The 13,425-nt window shown below is 38.2% G+C and overlaps 1 protein-coding gene across 3 annotated transcripts in view; it reads right to left on the bottom strand.

Moving 5' to 3' along the window:
* Positions 1–485: 485 nt before the first annotated feature.
* The window catches only part of LOC108969127, an 87,297-nt gene continuing 74,357 nt past the window's right edge, over positions 486–13,425 (bottom strand). For all 3 annotated transcript variants that reach the window (XM_018933665.1, XM_018933666.1, XM_018933667.1), the window contains 5 exons: positions 7,708–10,875; positions 4,929–5,852; positions 4,706–4,871; positions 4,157–4,519; positions 486–4,099 (listed from right to left, as the gene is read on the bottom strand). In XM_018933665.1, the coding sequence (XP_018789210.1) occupies positions 500–4,099; positions 4,157–4,519; positions 4,706–4,871; positions 4,929–5,852; positions 7,708–10,778 (8,124 nt within the window). In that variant the 5' untranslated portion in view covers positions 10,779–10,875 and the 3' untranslated portion in view covers positions 486–499. The remainder of the gene's footprint in view (positions 4,100–4,156; positions 4,520–4,705; positions 4,872–4,928; positions 5,853–7,707; positions 10,876–13,425) is intronic.

The following is a 13,425-nucleotide window of genomic DNA, read 5'->3' as shown; positions in this document are numbered from 1 at the left end:
ATAAATTAATATTTACCTAAGTATAAACAGAGTCACATTCAATTGTTTGTATGAATTCCCGATGTTAACAGTGGAATTTGAATTGAAGAAAGTGCAGGTATTCTATTGTATAAATGAGGTAAAGTAGATGGATATGTAATACATTACTTCATTTGAATATATGATACGAATTTTAGTCTATGATAAAACACTCAAAACTAAGTGAATGCCTTATTATTCGTAAAAGAAGACAGGCAGACGGTGTCACAAAAGATCGGCCAGTTGGAAACGACTTTTAAATCTTTGTCTTTGGTTGACTTAAATTGCTTAAATAACATTTAAGTATAATGTATACAGATGTGATGTATACGGATGTAAATTTGCTAATAAAATGGATGTTTCGCAAGTGTTACAATTATGCTTTAAGCTGATAGTTAAACAATACCTTTCAGTTGCTTTCGCCATGGCTCAACTTTTCGCAATCATATGCATACACGTAATTTGTATTTTTTGTTCATCATCAGAACCCGCCATAACCACTTATATCGGAAGGTTTCAGTCGATCAAACATCGATAACGGATGTGTTGCATGAGGATGATGACCGGGGTGATGAGTATGATAAACGGCAGCAGCAGCGGCTGCAGCTGCAGCTGCCGCAGCGGCGGTAACCGCACCAGGTGGTGGTGGTGCGCTCGCTTCCGGGGACTGTGTATGATGAGGATGCATTGCTGTGGGATAATTACTCTGGGCTGCAGCTGCTGCTGCAACAGCTACTTGACTTCCATAACTGTAGGGATAATTGGGACTATGTAAATGGATAGGAGCATTTTGTGGTGCAGCGGTAACGGTGGTCGTACAATAAGGATTGCCGTAATCGTTATTAGTACTGTGTTGCACTGTTGCACCGTATGGTGAGTGATGATGATGGTGTACCGGGTGATGTGTCAAATGGTGATGATGATGTGTCGGTGCTGGAGCATACATTGAATTAACGCCTGCCATATGCGGGGGCAAATGTGCATGTGAATACATTTGTTGATGCGCAACATGGTGGTGCGCTGCGTGATGAGCCGCCACGGCAGCGGCAGTGCTGGCTGATGTCTGTAAATGATTGGTGGGTGAATTCACAGCGGCAGCAGCTAAGGCAGCAGCGGCAATAAAGTTTGTATGGTGATATACATTGCTTGCGGCAGCTGCCGATGTTGTTGTCGACAATGAAGCATAATTGTTGTGGCTGCTACAACTATTAATGGGCGTAACAGATGAGGCGGCTAAATTGCTTACTGAAAAGTTATTGGAACTCATATTGTGTATATTCGTGGTTGTTACGTTGTTATACAGGCTGATTGGTGCTGTTGAAGTATTGATAGTCCCACTGCTTGTTGCTGTGCATGCGTTTGCAGATTCTTCAACCAAACTATTGTCGGCTGGACTATTTGTATGGCTAGCTGAGCTCGTCATTGGCGTTGAAGATAATAAAACATCTGATATTAGGGGCGTGCTTACTGAATTTCCGTAAGGTTGATGTAACGAAACTTGCTGTTGTTGTGTCTGATGATGGTGGGGTGACATCATTATTGGTGATGACGCAGCTGAGGAATTAAGTCGATGAATACTATAATTGCGCGGAGAATTCGCGCTATATAAACCATTAACTGGAAGCGGGGTGTTGCTGCCGCTGCTATTGTTAGCCGCTATTGTATCAATCGTATCGGATACAGCAGGAATCGCATTTATTGTGCTGTTTGGTGTGCAATAAGGATCGGTATGTATGTCAACCGATGTATCAATTGCAATCATGTGCGGTTGTCGCTGATGAATATGCTGTTGTTGTTGCTCTTGCTGTAAACTTTGTAAGCGACTCTCAACTGCTGCATTTACCCCGCTATTTTCTATCGCTGGTGGTATGGGTACTGAGTTATTATCTGACAGAGAAGGAATTTGATCGACTAGTGACTCCAGGCCAGAGAGGCTTTTGCTGGTCAAATCTGTAGGTAAACGTGAGTGATGATGCGACATATGACTGTGCAGATTCTCACTACTATTTTGCTGTTGTTGCTGATTAAGGTGCGGCACATGATGCTGTCTTTGCTGCTGCTGCTGGTGATGTAAATGTGGTGATGTGACGCTATAATTACCACCAACGATATCATCGTAGCGGTGCTGCCGCAACCATTGTGCATGCATAGGCGTTGTTGATTGTTCCCGGTGTACTGAATGCTGTAGTTGATGCATATGATGCAACTGCTGTTGCTCAAAATTCAAAATCTGTTCTTGTTGTTGTATTTGTTCTGGTTGGTGAAGAGTATATTGTGCTGACAATGAAATGGCTGTGTGCGGTGACAACCATTGCTGATAGTGATCGTTCCCTTGATGTTCAGACGATGACTCGTTTACCGGACTAGCATATGGAGTGCCCTGTTGCAACTGCTGATGTTGTTGTATACGTGATTCAATTTCAATTGGCCGCCGATGACGTATTTCTGTACCGTTTTCATTTGCAAGAGCCCCACCTACTGCTGGCGGTTCAAAGTCTACTGTACATATGTTTGGTGAGCTTGGAGGTGGAGACTCACCCAATTGCGTTTCGTGAGGGGCAGTTATAGATACTTGTATAGTTGCGTTGGCTGGCATTTCATTTACAAGTTCATTTGAAGTTATACCGTGTGGCGTGGGTACATTTGATTCATCATGGAGTTCCGAGCCATTCGAGTTTATGACAGCAATATGTTTACTGCTGTAATAGCTATTGCTGTTGTTGCCGCTAGTATCCCTGTGAGGTGCTGCTAAGTTCGTGGGATTTTCCATGATGCTACTGACATTCTCATGCAATTTATCGCAATTCTGTTGATTTATGGGCGATGTAGATTGCGTTGAAGTCGGCGGTGTTATACCAGAATATGAACAATTTAGCGCTGGTGATCTCATTGGCGAACTTGATGTGTACATTTGTTGCGTCGACTGTTGTTGCTGCTTTGGCATTTCCTTATTGCAATAAATTGCATTTACTTGTTGATTCATGCGTTTAGACAAATTATTATCCACGCCGCTAAGTGCCGGAATTGGTATTGCATGTGACTCTCCATGTATTAATGTATTTTGATTTTGCTGTGCTTCATTTGTTGGTTTCACTTTCTTTGGTCTGCCGCGCTTCTTCTTTGGGGTCTCACAGTTACCGTTGACTATGCCGACACCGGCACTACCCAACAGGGCATCGTTGCCACATTGACCAGGTACGCCACCACCCATCATTGACAAATTCAATATGTTGCCAAAATCGTTAGTACTGGACATTTGTCCCAAAATTTGCATGCGATTACGAGCGACTGTATCAATTGAGTCCACGTCTTTAACTTTTTTTGGACGCCCCCGTTTTTTTTTCCCCGGTGGCGGTTGTACGTAACTTCCAGTTATCATGTAGTTTTCATTTCGTTGCTGTATACTGGAACCTATAACTGAAGTGCCTGGCGGTAATGATGGCGCTGGTCCAGTACCAGCCGTATGAGCCGTAATATTGTGTCCACGTTCACTCTCATTTGTCGTATATATGTAGGTAGATTCCGTAGAACTCCCTTGAAATCTAGGAAATTTCTCCTGCTCCTGGCGGATAGAACAACTCTCATTCGGCATAGTACTACTATCTCTGCTGATACCTCCACCATTGTTCATCACGGCGCCACTGCCGTTGCTAGTGTTAGGGCAACCACCACAATTGGCAGCATCGACACAAAGTCCAGTGATATCATTGCCTATCTCATCGGCACCGGCTCCATGATATTGCGTGGACGCACCTGTTTCATCGTCGTTCATTGGACGCATTGGCATAATTTTGTATGCAATGGCCATGCCGTCTGTTGCATTAAGTATACCCGCACCACTATGAGTTCCACATAAAACCTCTACTGCTGAAGTGATAGTAACAGAATTCTTCTCATTCTCTTGCTCACAAACCTGCTTAATTCTTTGTTCTGTGAATATACATTCCGACTCGTCCATATGTGGTATTAATCCATTCAAGTAGTCCCGAAACTTTTTAAGCGCAGCATAGAAGGGAACCTTATCTGCTGCCCGCGGCAACTGTGCGCATCTTGCCGATGATGATGGCATAACCCATACATACTGTAATGCAAATAAATATTGAGACGTATAAATAATATAATAAGTCTTGTAACTTACGGTATCGGTACCCTCTACGCACTCTGGCTGGCGACCAAAATTAAAGTCTTTCTTTCCAGAAAAGACTTCAAATATTAATTTCCCATTAAATACGGCAATTTTAGGACGAAATCGCTGAAGCTTTTCAACTAAAATGCGGCTACCCTCTTTGATTTCCTTACGGGTAAGGTCGGCAGAGCCCTTAGTGGCACGTTGTACCATATTTGTGAATCCAATACCGTATTTTAATAGTTTGTAATCCTGTTCAGCGCTCATTTGTTCTCTTGTAAGACCGGAAAGGTATAAGCATTTCCAAAAATGGTTGCCAGGTCCAGCATAATGATGCCCTTTATATGCAGCAAATAAGCCAGGGTTAATTCCAATCTGTAAGTACATGAATTGTCAAGAATCTAAATAGTACAACTACACTATGGTTAATGCAGATTAAGACCTAATGGCTATGATTATAACACTTTCACAATTTGACTAATCTAGATATTGACTGCGGTTATATAAAGTTAATAACTTAAAGTTATTTAGAGACATGATCAATTGGAAATTTACACTCACTATGACTATATCAAGATTTTCACATAAATGGTCGGGTAGTGTACGCTTAACGACTTCCTCTTCGGACATTCCGTTGAAACGGTCGTGTTTCTTGCGCTCCTTCGACTTAAGCAGACCGGTAGCATGATTTTCACTTGAATTCTTTAAATTGTTGTCTGCGAGGCAGCTTTAAGACAATACGAATATATTATTTAAAGTATCAATATTTTTTGCTGTTACTTACATGGATGACAATTCTCCGTTTGGACCAGGCGCTATACCGCATTCGTTGCTGCCAGTTAGAAATTGTAAAGATAACGGCAATGTATTGTCGGTGTTTGGCTGAATTTTCTTTTTGCGACCACGCTTCTTTTGTGGTGGCCTGAGGATCACATTGTTTTCCGTGAAAATTAATTGGTTTGGCGTGTGGGATTGTTGGGGAAGTTGCAGCTGATGCAAGTTTTGATCTATCACAGTCTGTTCCAACATTTCAGCATCGCCTAATCCATTTCCAGATGTTGGTTTAATTTTTAAATTATAATCCATTGATTGGGGTAATTCGTTGTTGGCTGCATGCAATTGTTGCGGTTGGTTTTGGTGTTGTTGTTGTTGTTGATTTTGAATACTATACATATCATTCACATTATGACTCATTATATTAGTGGGTGCACACATATAAGATTCTACAGTTGCATCCCTATTTTTAACAGTCTTAATATTAAGTTGTGAGTCCTGCGGCATATTAATAATCCTTTTATTTGCACTGTTACTAGTATTGGAAACTCCTGTAATTGTTCCCGCTATGTCTTCCATATAGGAATATGAATTCACAGGTAAAATTTCCTTCCCGTTTAAACCTGATACTTCGTCGCTTTGATTAACTGTATTGTCCATTCCTTGCAGTGTTCCTTGTGTATTATTCCGCGGCGATTGTTGTTGTTGGTTTTTTACATCACCAGCAGTGGTGCTTTGGAGAGGCTGCTGTATTTTCATTTGTTGCTCTTCATACTTCCGTTGAGGTATAATATTGATACCATGCTGAATCTGATGTTGTGGCGTCACCGAATGTGTTGATGAACTGTGAGAATTTGGGGTGAGCACATCGCCCGCGCTTGTCTCATACCCATCATCTTGATTTTCATGCTTAACGTGATTTGGTGAAAGACCACTGGAATAAAATATAAAGTTGACTAAAATTCGGGGTATCGTTTTCACAATGTTGCATGTACATTAATTGTGCAATAATATTCTGTAATCGAAAAAGTATTTTCGTATTTTGTCTATATATTTCGTTGCAGTTGTATATCTCGATGCTACCAACAACATTGTGTCATATAGTGTGGCAAAGTTGAGATTTAGATTCGGGGAAGTAGGAAACCGTTCAAAAATGAGTCAAAGCAATGAAGAAATTCGCTATATTTGGCCATTCTTGGGTAACAAAGAGAAGAATTACATACAAGCCATCAATGAAATTTGTGAATTTTATGGAGACGATGCTATATTAGTTCCTGTAGCACAACAATGGTTCGCTCGCTTCCGTTCTGGAAATTTCGAATTACACTGATGAAAGTTTTACACTGATAAAATAATGTCTCTAGCGAAAAAATGACTGAAGTGGTCGACCAAAATGGAAGTAATTTGTTTATTTGTTTATGATTATAAATATAAAAAAGATATGTAAAACATTGATTAGAAATACGAACAGACTTTTTCGACTACCAATATTTAACTAATGTGAACCCTTTAATCTATGATATTTTTAAGTCAAACAAAGGAATTGTATACATAAATACAAATTAAATCAGAAAGCAATGCCTTATTTATTTTTTAATGGGCGGTTCTATGGCAGTCTTAGGTATGATAAAGTTTTCCGATTTGTTTTATTTTCACTGCCATTGTAAAGTACACAGGATTCTATTCTGAAAAATTTCGAACTTTTAACCTTTAATTCATAGCTGCTGGTTGTATATGTATGATATAATTCCCCGATTTTCTTCATTTTCACTGTCACATGATCCAGAGAACTTTTCACGCACAAGCGATTTTATAAAAAAAAAACTACCGCAATATAGTACATATATCACCTAAAAGCTTGGCATACCTAATTGGTAAGATCATATGCGTAATACGATTCCACTTCTGTGTTCCGATTTCTTGAGAAATAGTGTCAAATTTGCTTATAATATTGTTTGTTTTTATAAAAATATTATAACCAAATTACATTATAACTTAATACTACTACTATGTGTATGTGATAAAGTGGTTCGATCTGAACAATTTGTTTAACAATTTAAGCGATGTCCTCGGTAAAATTTCTTTGCCAAATTTCGTAAAGATACCTTGTCAAATTAAATAGTTTCCTATACAGGGACTTTATTTTGATCGTTCAGTTAGTATTACAGCTATATGCTACAGTTTTCGATATCGACGGTTAAAACAAATGCTCAGGTTCTTTTTAATCAATATATATGTATATATATTTGTTTTAACCTTCGATATCGAAAACTATAGCATATAGCTGTAATAATAACTGAACGATCAAAATAAAGTCCCTGTATAGGAAACTATTTAATTTGACAAGGTATCTTTACGAAATTTGGCAAAGAAATTTTATATATATATTGTTGGGTCGCACCTTTTATTCTGGGAGTCAGAAATTTCGTGACAAACCTAATATACTCTTTCAGTGCGCAAATATTTTAAAAGAAAATCAGCAAATTACACACACACGCTAAGATGAATCATTGAGAGACTGAGCCGAAAATAATTTATCTCCTTGACAGGATTTATCCCCTGTTCTTTAACTTATATACCACCACATTGCTAGCTAGCATCGATAAAAAGAAATTATGACAGGATGCAGACAAATAGAATTGGTTGATGAAACATACATATGTTTGCCTAGCCTAAAGTTTTAACAATGTGGATATATTATAACTTATTCAAAACATTTCCACAATTAAATTACATGTATTTATAATTAAATTTAGTAAATAGTCAATGGCTTCTCATACACTACTCACAGTTTATAGGTTGCATGGGGATCTTCTGAGAATTCGTCTATTATGAGGTCATCAATACTAGTGGGTGGCGGACGATTTATACGTTTCAAATCCATTGATATATGTGGTTGTGGATGCTGTTGTTTTTTTGTTATTAACAGGAAATTTGTCTGCATTTGTTGTTGTTGTTGCTGATGTTGATTATGAAGGTGTTGTTGTTCTTGATGAAATTGTTGCTGATGTTGTTGATATTCATGGTGTTGCAATTGTTCTTGCAGTCGGGTCTGTTCGGTAGTGTGATGCAAATACGCAATTAAATGCTGCTGCTGTTCCTCATCATGCCTTTGCCCAAGCTGATGCTGTTGCTCAAAATGTTGAATCTGCTGATGGCTATGACTCAATGCATCATGCAACGGATGTAATTGTTGTGGGTGGCTATGTAAGTTATAATCATGCAAGGAACTTTGTTGTACTACTTGAGATGCATCATGAGGATAGTGCTGTTGGTGGTGATGGTGATGATGACGATTTAACTCTTCTTGCTGTTGATGATCCTGTAGTTGGTGACGCTGCTGGTGCTGCATTTGTTGGCATAGCTCCTCCTGCATATAGTGTTGAATGTCCTGACTCCCTTGTCTTTGCTGTTGTAACTGTAATTCAGTATTGTAGATATTCGTGGCGATCAGTGAGACAGAAGCATCGATGGTCTGCCGCGTTATGTATTCATTTCCGTGCTGCTTTTTTGAATAATGCATCTGATGCTCTTTATTATTAAAATCGATGACATTTTCTTTGCTGACAGCATGCTGTTGGTGTTGGTCCTTTAACGGTTTCTCGTTGGTATCGTCTGATATCTTGTAACACAACTCAGCTGTCGCCGACAGGCAGGCCTCTGAACCACCATCAACAGTGGATTGGCAAAAATGATTGCTATTGTTATATCGTTGGTAGGGCTCGTTAGGCGTTGGGTTCCAGGGCTCATTGCGGTTATCTAAATTTTGACTCGTGTTGCTGTGTGGAGGTGCGTAAGCCGTTGCTGATGCTGATAAAGTTTCCCCCAACTCCTGAGAATTGTTCAAATTATAAGTACTTTCGCCTAACACATTGTCATTAACTATGTTTGTAGATGGCACTTGTGCCATATGTTTGCCGTTTTCACAATTATCAACGGTACTAGCTGCATTTACAGTTGCAACTGGTGTTGTTATTACTTCAGAAGAATCTGATTTTATAACACGAGAATTAGGAATTTTATTAATAGTAACATTTGTTGTTACACAACCTTTTGTAGTTGTGGTAGTACTGATAGAAGTAGTAGTAGTAGTAGCAGTAGTGGTAGTGGAAGTGGTACAAGTTGTTGTATCACTTATATCATTTACATTTGTAGCAGTTGTTGATATTGTTATTAATGCTGAGCTTTTGGTCTTACTGGTTTCGCCTAATGATAAGGCATATCGATTAACTCCTGCTTTTTCGATATACGCCACATCATGTTGGTCAACATAATTCGAATCTTTGCTCGTCTTAGCGTTAGTGCTGGTACTATCAACTTCATCGTAGACATCATCTACATTTTTGTTGTGGCTTCGTGGCGACTGCGTTGAATGTGTAGTTTCGTTCAAATTAGGAGATGTATTGCAATTACTCATGCCTTTAATATTTGTGGATGTTGGCACAACCCCTGCCAGCTGCGGTGAGTTGCTATCACCTGAACGCTCCTGTGTATACATAGACTGCTGGCTGTTATGATCCTTTATACAATGCAATTGGCTGGACACATATGTTTGTTCTTTATTATAGTTCTTTATTTTTTCCCTAACAGGGCTTTCACTTGCGCAGCCCTTATCGTTATTATCAATATTATTAGCACTGTTTTCAGAATTAATTACATTACCATTCGTATTACTGTGTTGCCAACAGCTGACAGCTGTACCATATTGCTTTAAGTCTACATCACTGTTAACGTTCGGGCTTGTTTTCGTTGCTGATCGCTCGTTTCCATCACGGGTTGTATTCATTGAATCATATCTATAGCGATGGACACGTTGTGCTAGACCGTTTGCTTGTGTGCTATCTATGCATGTCGAATAAGGTGCCACAGGTTTACGGTCGGCCTCATTGAATTCGTGTAAGTTACAATTCTGTTGCTTGGGTTGATGTAGTTCTTGGTGTTTTGACAATTGCATATCTGGATTGAACGGCACATTTTCTTCCCAGGTCCGAGGATTGCTTGATGTTGTTTTCGTAGTAGCACCATCAGTACGCGTTTCATTATGAACGTAATACTGATTACTATGAAATCTATTACTATCTGTGCACTCCTTTTCATTATAAAACATTCCGGCCGTATATTGTGTAGGTGAATTAGTTGATGTTTCCCGCATTTTCAAACTATTATTATCGTTTAGAATTCCGAAATTATTATAGTCTAGCACACTTGATGTGTCAGTGTCAAGTCGTTGTTTACCTAGTTGGTCCCCCAACATATCTTCACCTTCAAGCTTTTCTCTAGAATTGCTGTTATCAGAATTAAAAAGCCCATTTTCACAACCATCGGCATGTTCATTATGAGCATCATTCTCACAGCAATTAGAACTTGTAATATCCGATTTTTTTACTACTTTTTGAGCCATACGTTTGCGATATTTATTTATCAGCGCGCGTTTACTTTGATCCCGGTAACTAGCGTCTTCATCTTGTTTTAAGCGCTTGCGTTCCAAAGCATAACTTCTCTTGCTAACTTTTGTGACAGTTGCTTGCTTGAGACCAGTTATAGATGAACGCAGTAGCTTTTTTGCATGTGCTTCGACTTCTTTCGAATAAGGACTACTGCCTTCGATATTGCTACTGTCGTAATTCGATGAAATAAACTCTGAGAGATGCAAGTCCTTAGAAAACACTGTTGTTTTATCACCCTCGTCTGTCATGCATACTAGACGGCTTTGGGCCTCTATTTGAAGCTTTTCCGTGAGCTCTTGTTCATGTTGTAGTTGGTGCTGCTGTTGCAATTTGTTGCGTGTTATACGGCTGTGATCTTCTTCAGTTAAATAACGTTTACGTTTGCGATCCCGTTCACGTTCAGTTATATCCATTTTGTTGATGCCGGTTTCACTAATATTGTCACTGTTATCGTTTAATATACGCTCGCTAAACGCTTCAAAGGAAACAGCGTCCACCTTTAGCACCCCACTGTAATTAGAGTCGGACAAATTATTCGAAAAATTCTCATTTCCCGGCAATTGAAAGGTAATGTTTTGGGGATTCATTTCGTGTTCCAGTGTAGTTTCTAATCTGATAGTATCATCTACAATATTGTATTTGGTGGGAGTTTTAAGCTTGTTAAGAGTCGATTTATCAGTTGTAATACCTTCTATTTTTTCTGTTCTTTTTCCTATTACGTTGTTGCTAATTTCATTGCTTATATCTAAATTATAACTCTTATTTCTCTGGAGCCTGATGAATATATGCTGATCAATTAAGTTAATATTGTCAGCTTTTTTGGCTACAAATGGGCAAAATGTTTCTTTTAAATTGCGGTTTCCCCTATTCTTCTTGTATTCGTAGATATTGTTAATTTCGCTGGCTGTACTGAGTGGGGCTAATGTTGTCGTTTCCCTATACAAAGCTATCGTTTATTATCATATTTTAAATCTTTCATAGAATTGTGTAATCCAGTCATGGAACAACCCCTCCAGTATCTCTAACGGCTGTCTAACTAAAATTTTCCGCTTAGCTGTAACACCAAATGTGCGGACTTGTGCCACCTAACAAGAAGGACATATATTTATGTACACTAAAGTTTAGTAAATCATAAATTTCTTTCTTGTTGGTTTAGGTTTTTTGTGTTTTTGACAAAATAAACGATTAATCGCTTCTGTAACTTAATATTTCCTTATTTCTTTATAACATTCTCGTTTGTACATTTCTTGCGGTTCCCACGAGGCTTTGACCTAATATTATTATACTTTAACACCAGGTTGCAAAAAGTGCAACAGTTTTTTTCACCTAGCGATATTTGCAACATCTACAAGTAATCGTGATAGACACAAGTTTATTTTCATATATCAAGATTAGATGATCGTACCAATGCTAATTTAAGTTAAACTTTAGATACATTGACAAAGCTTGATGGTACAAATGTTCCTGGTTCTCACGAGGTTGGTATTGCGGATGACAAATCTTAAGATTGGTTTGAAGGATCGCGGTGTGGCAAACATTTGTACTTTAAAAAAGAAGCTGAACCGAACCTATAATATATTATACTCCATAGATTCATTTCTTACAGCAACTATAATACATATATGTTATATAAGAGTATAAATAATCTAAAAAGCTAACCGACCAAAACTTTGCATTCAACGGACAACATATTGTTGGTTCATTCGATATCCACGATGTCTGATATACTTATCAACCTAATAAAGGAATATGGTTTGATAAAAAAAATGTATCTTGATCGCTCAATTTTAATGGCAGCTATATTCTATAATGTTCCGATCTGAACAATTTACACCGATTCCTTCATGTGGAGGATTTTTTTCGCGTTAAAAAACGTTACAATAACCCTTTGCAAAACAAAAACTTGGTAGCACTGAAGGCAGCGGTTATACGACTGTAACTAGATATACTCTCTTATACGAATTTAACTCAATAACTTAGTTCTTGGTTTTACATAAATTTTTTTACCAAAGAACAGAGCAGGGGAATCGAATACAGTTTTAAAATTTGTTACACATTATGTTAGAAAGTCGCTATTGCAGCCCACAAACTATTCTTTGCCCAAAACTGTAAAAGCTTTTAACAGCGTAAAAACAAAAAAACATAATTTGCTACAAGGCATTAAAGTAGGCAAAGCATCTGTGGCTTTAAAATGTTTAATAAGTGGACAAGGGCCCGCCTTTAATAAATTTGGAGTGCATTTCTCATAAAACACTAAACTTAATCAAAATTACTGAGAACAATTTCTTTCAGAACATTGTCAATGTTAAATAGGATAATAACCAAGCTTACTTCTCATATCCGTATACAAGTAGAAAACTACCAAAAGTTCAAAAACTCCCCGAATAAATAGTGATTTGGTCATGGTGTACAATTTTGGCAAAAGAGGGTTAGTTCCGGTCAATAGTTTCCTAGCACCCATATACAAATATTTTCGAACGGTCAAGATATCATAATAAATTTCAGACGGAATCTATTTTTAAGCAGAGCGTATCCTTGAATAGCGCCAATATACTAATATAAGAATTTTTATATTCCTGCAACATGTTTTATAGTTTTTATTCGTCTAGCCGTTGTTTGTAACACCTAAAATAATCGCGATAGATGTAGCGTTACATATATGTCTACATATGTTTACATAAATGTTCGATGATGACAAGACGAGTTGAATTCTGATCCTGTCTGATCCACCCAAGCGATAACTTGAGTAAAAATAAAAAGATCTTGAAAAAACATGGTACTTTCTTGCTGCCCAAGTGGGGTTGGAAGCTATAACTAAACTCCTAATTAAGTACCGTTATTTGTTCCAAAAGACTCATCTGTGGATTAAAAATTCATTTCAAAAAAGTGGGCGTGGCCCGCCCTCTTAAAGGTTTAATGAGCATAACTCCGAAAGTACTTAACCTCCACTCGTGGCCATGCAAACCGTATCACTATACCTTCTTAAAAACATTTTTTTGTCTTTTTCGTTCGTCCGCCATTAAAAAAAACCAAATACAAGTTTTCTTAATGTTTGCGGTA

The sequence above is a fragment of the Bactrocera latifrons genome, unplaced genomic scaffold (genome assembly GCF_001853355.1).
Source record: "Bactrocera latifrons isolate USDA-ARS-PBARC rearing strain unplaced genomic scaffold, ASM185335v1 scaffold_240, whole genome shotgun sequence".
Taxonomy (NCBI): domain Eukaryota; kingdom Metazoa; phylum Arthropoda; class Insecta; order Diptera; family Tephritidae; genus Bactrocera; species Bactrocera latifrons.
The sequence above is the reverse complement of the archived record's forward strand: the minus strand, read 5'-3'. Positions and strand labels throughout refer to the sequence as shown.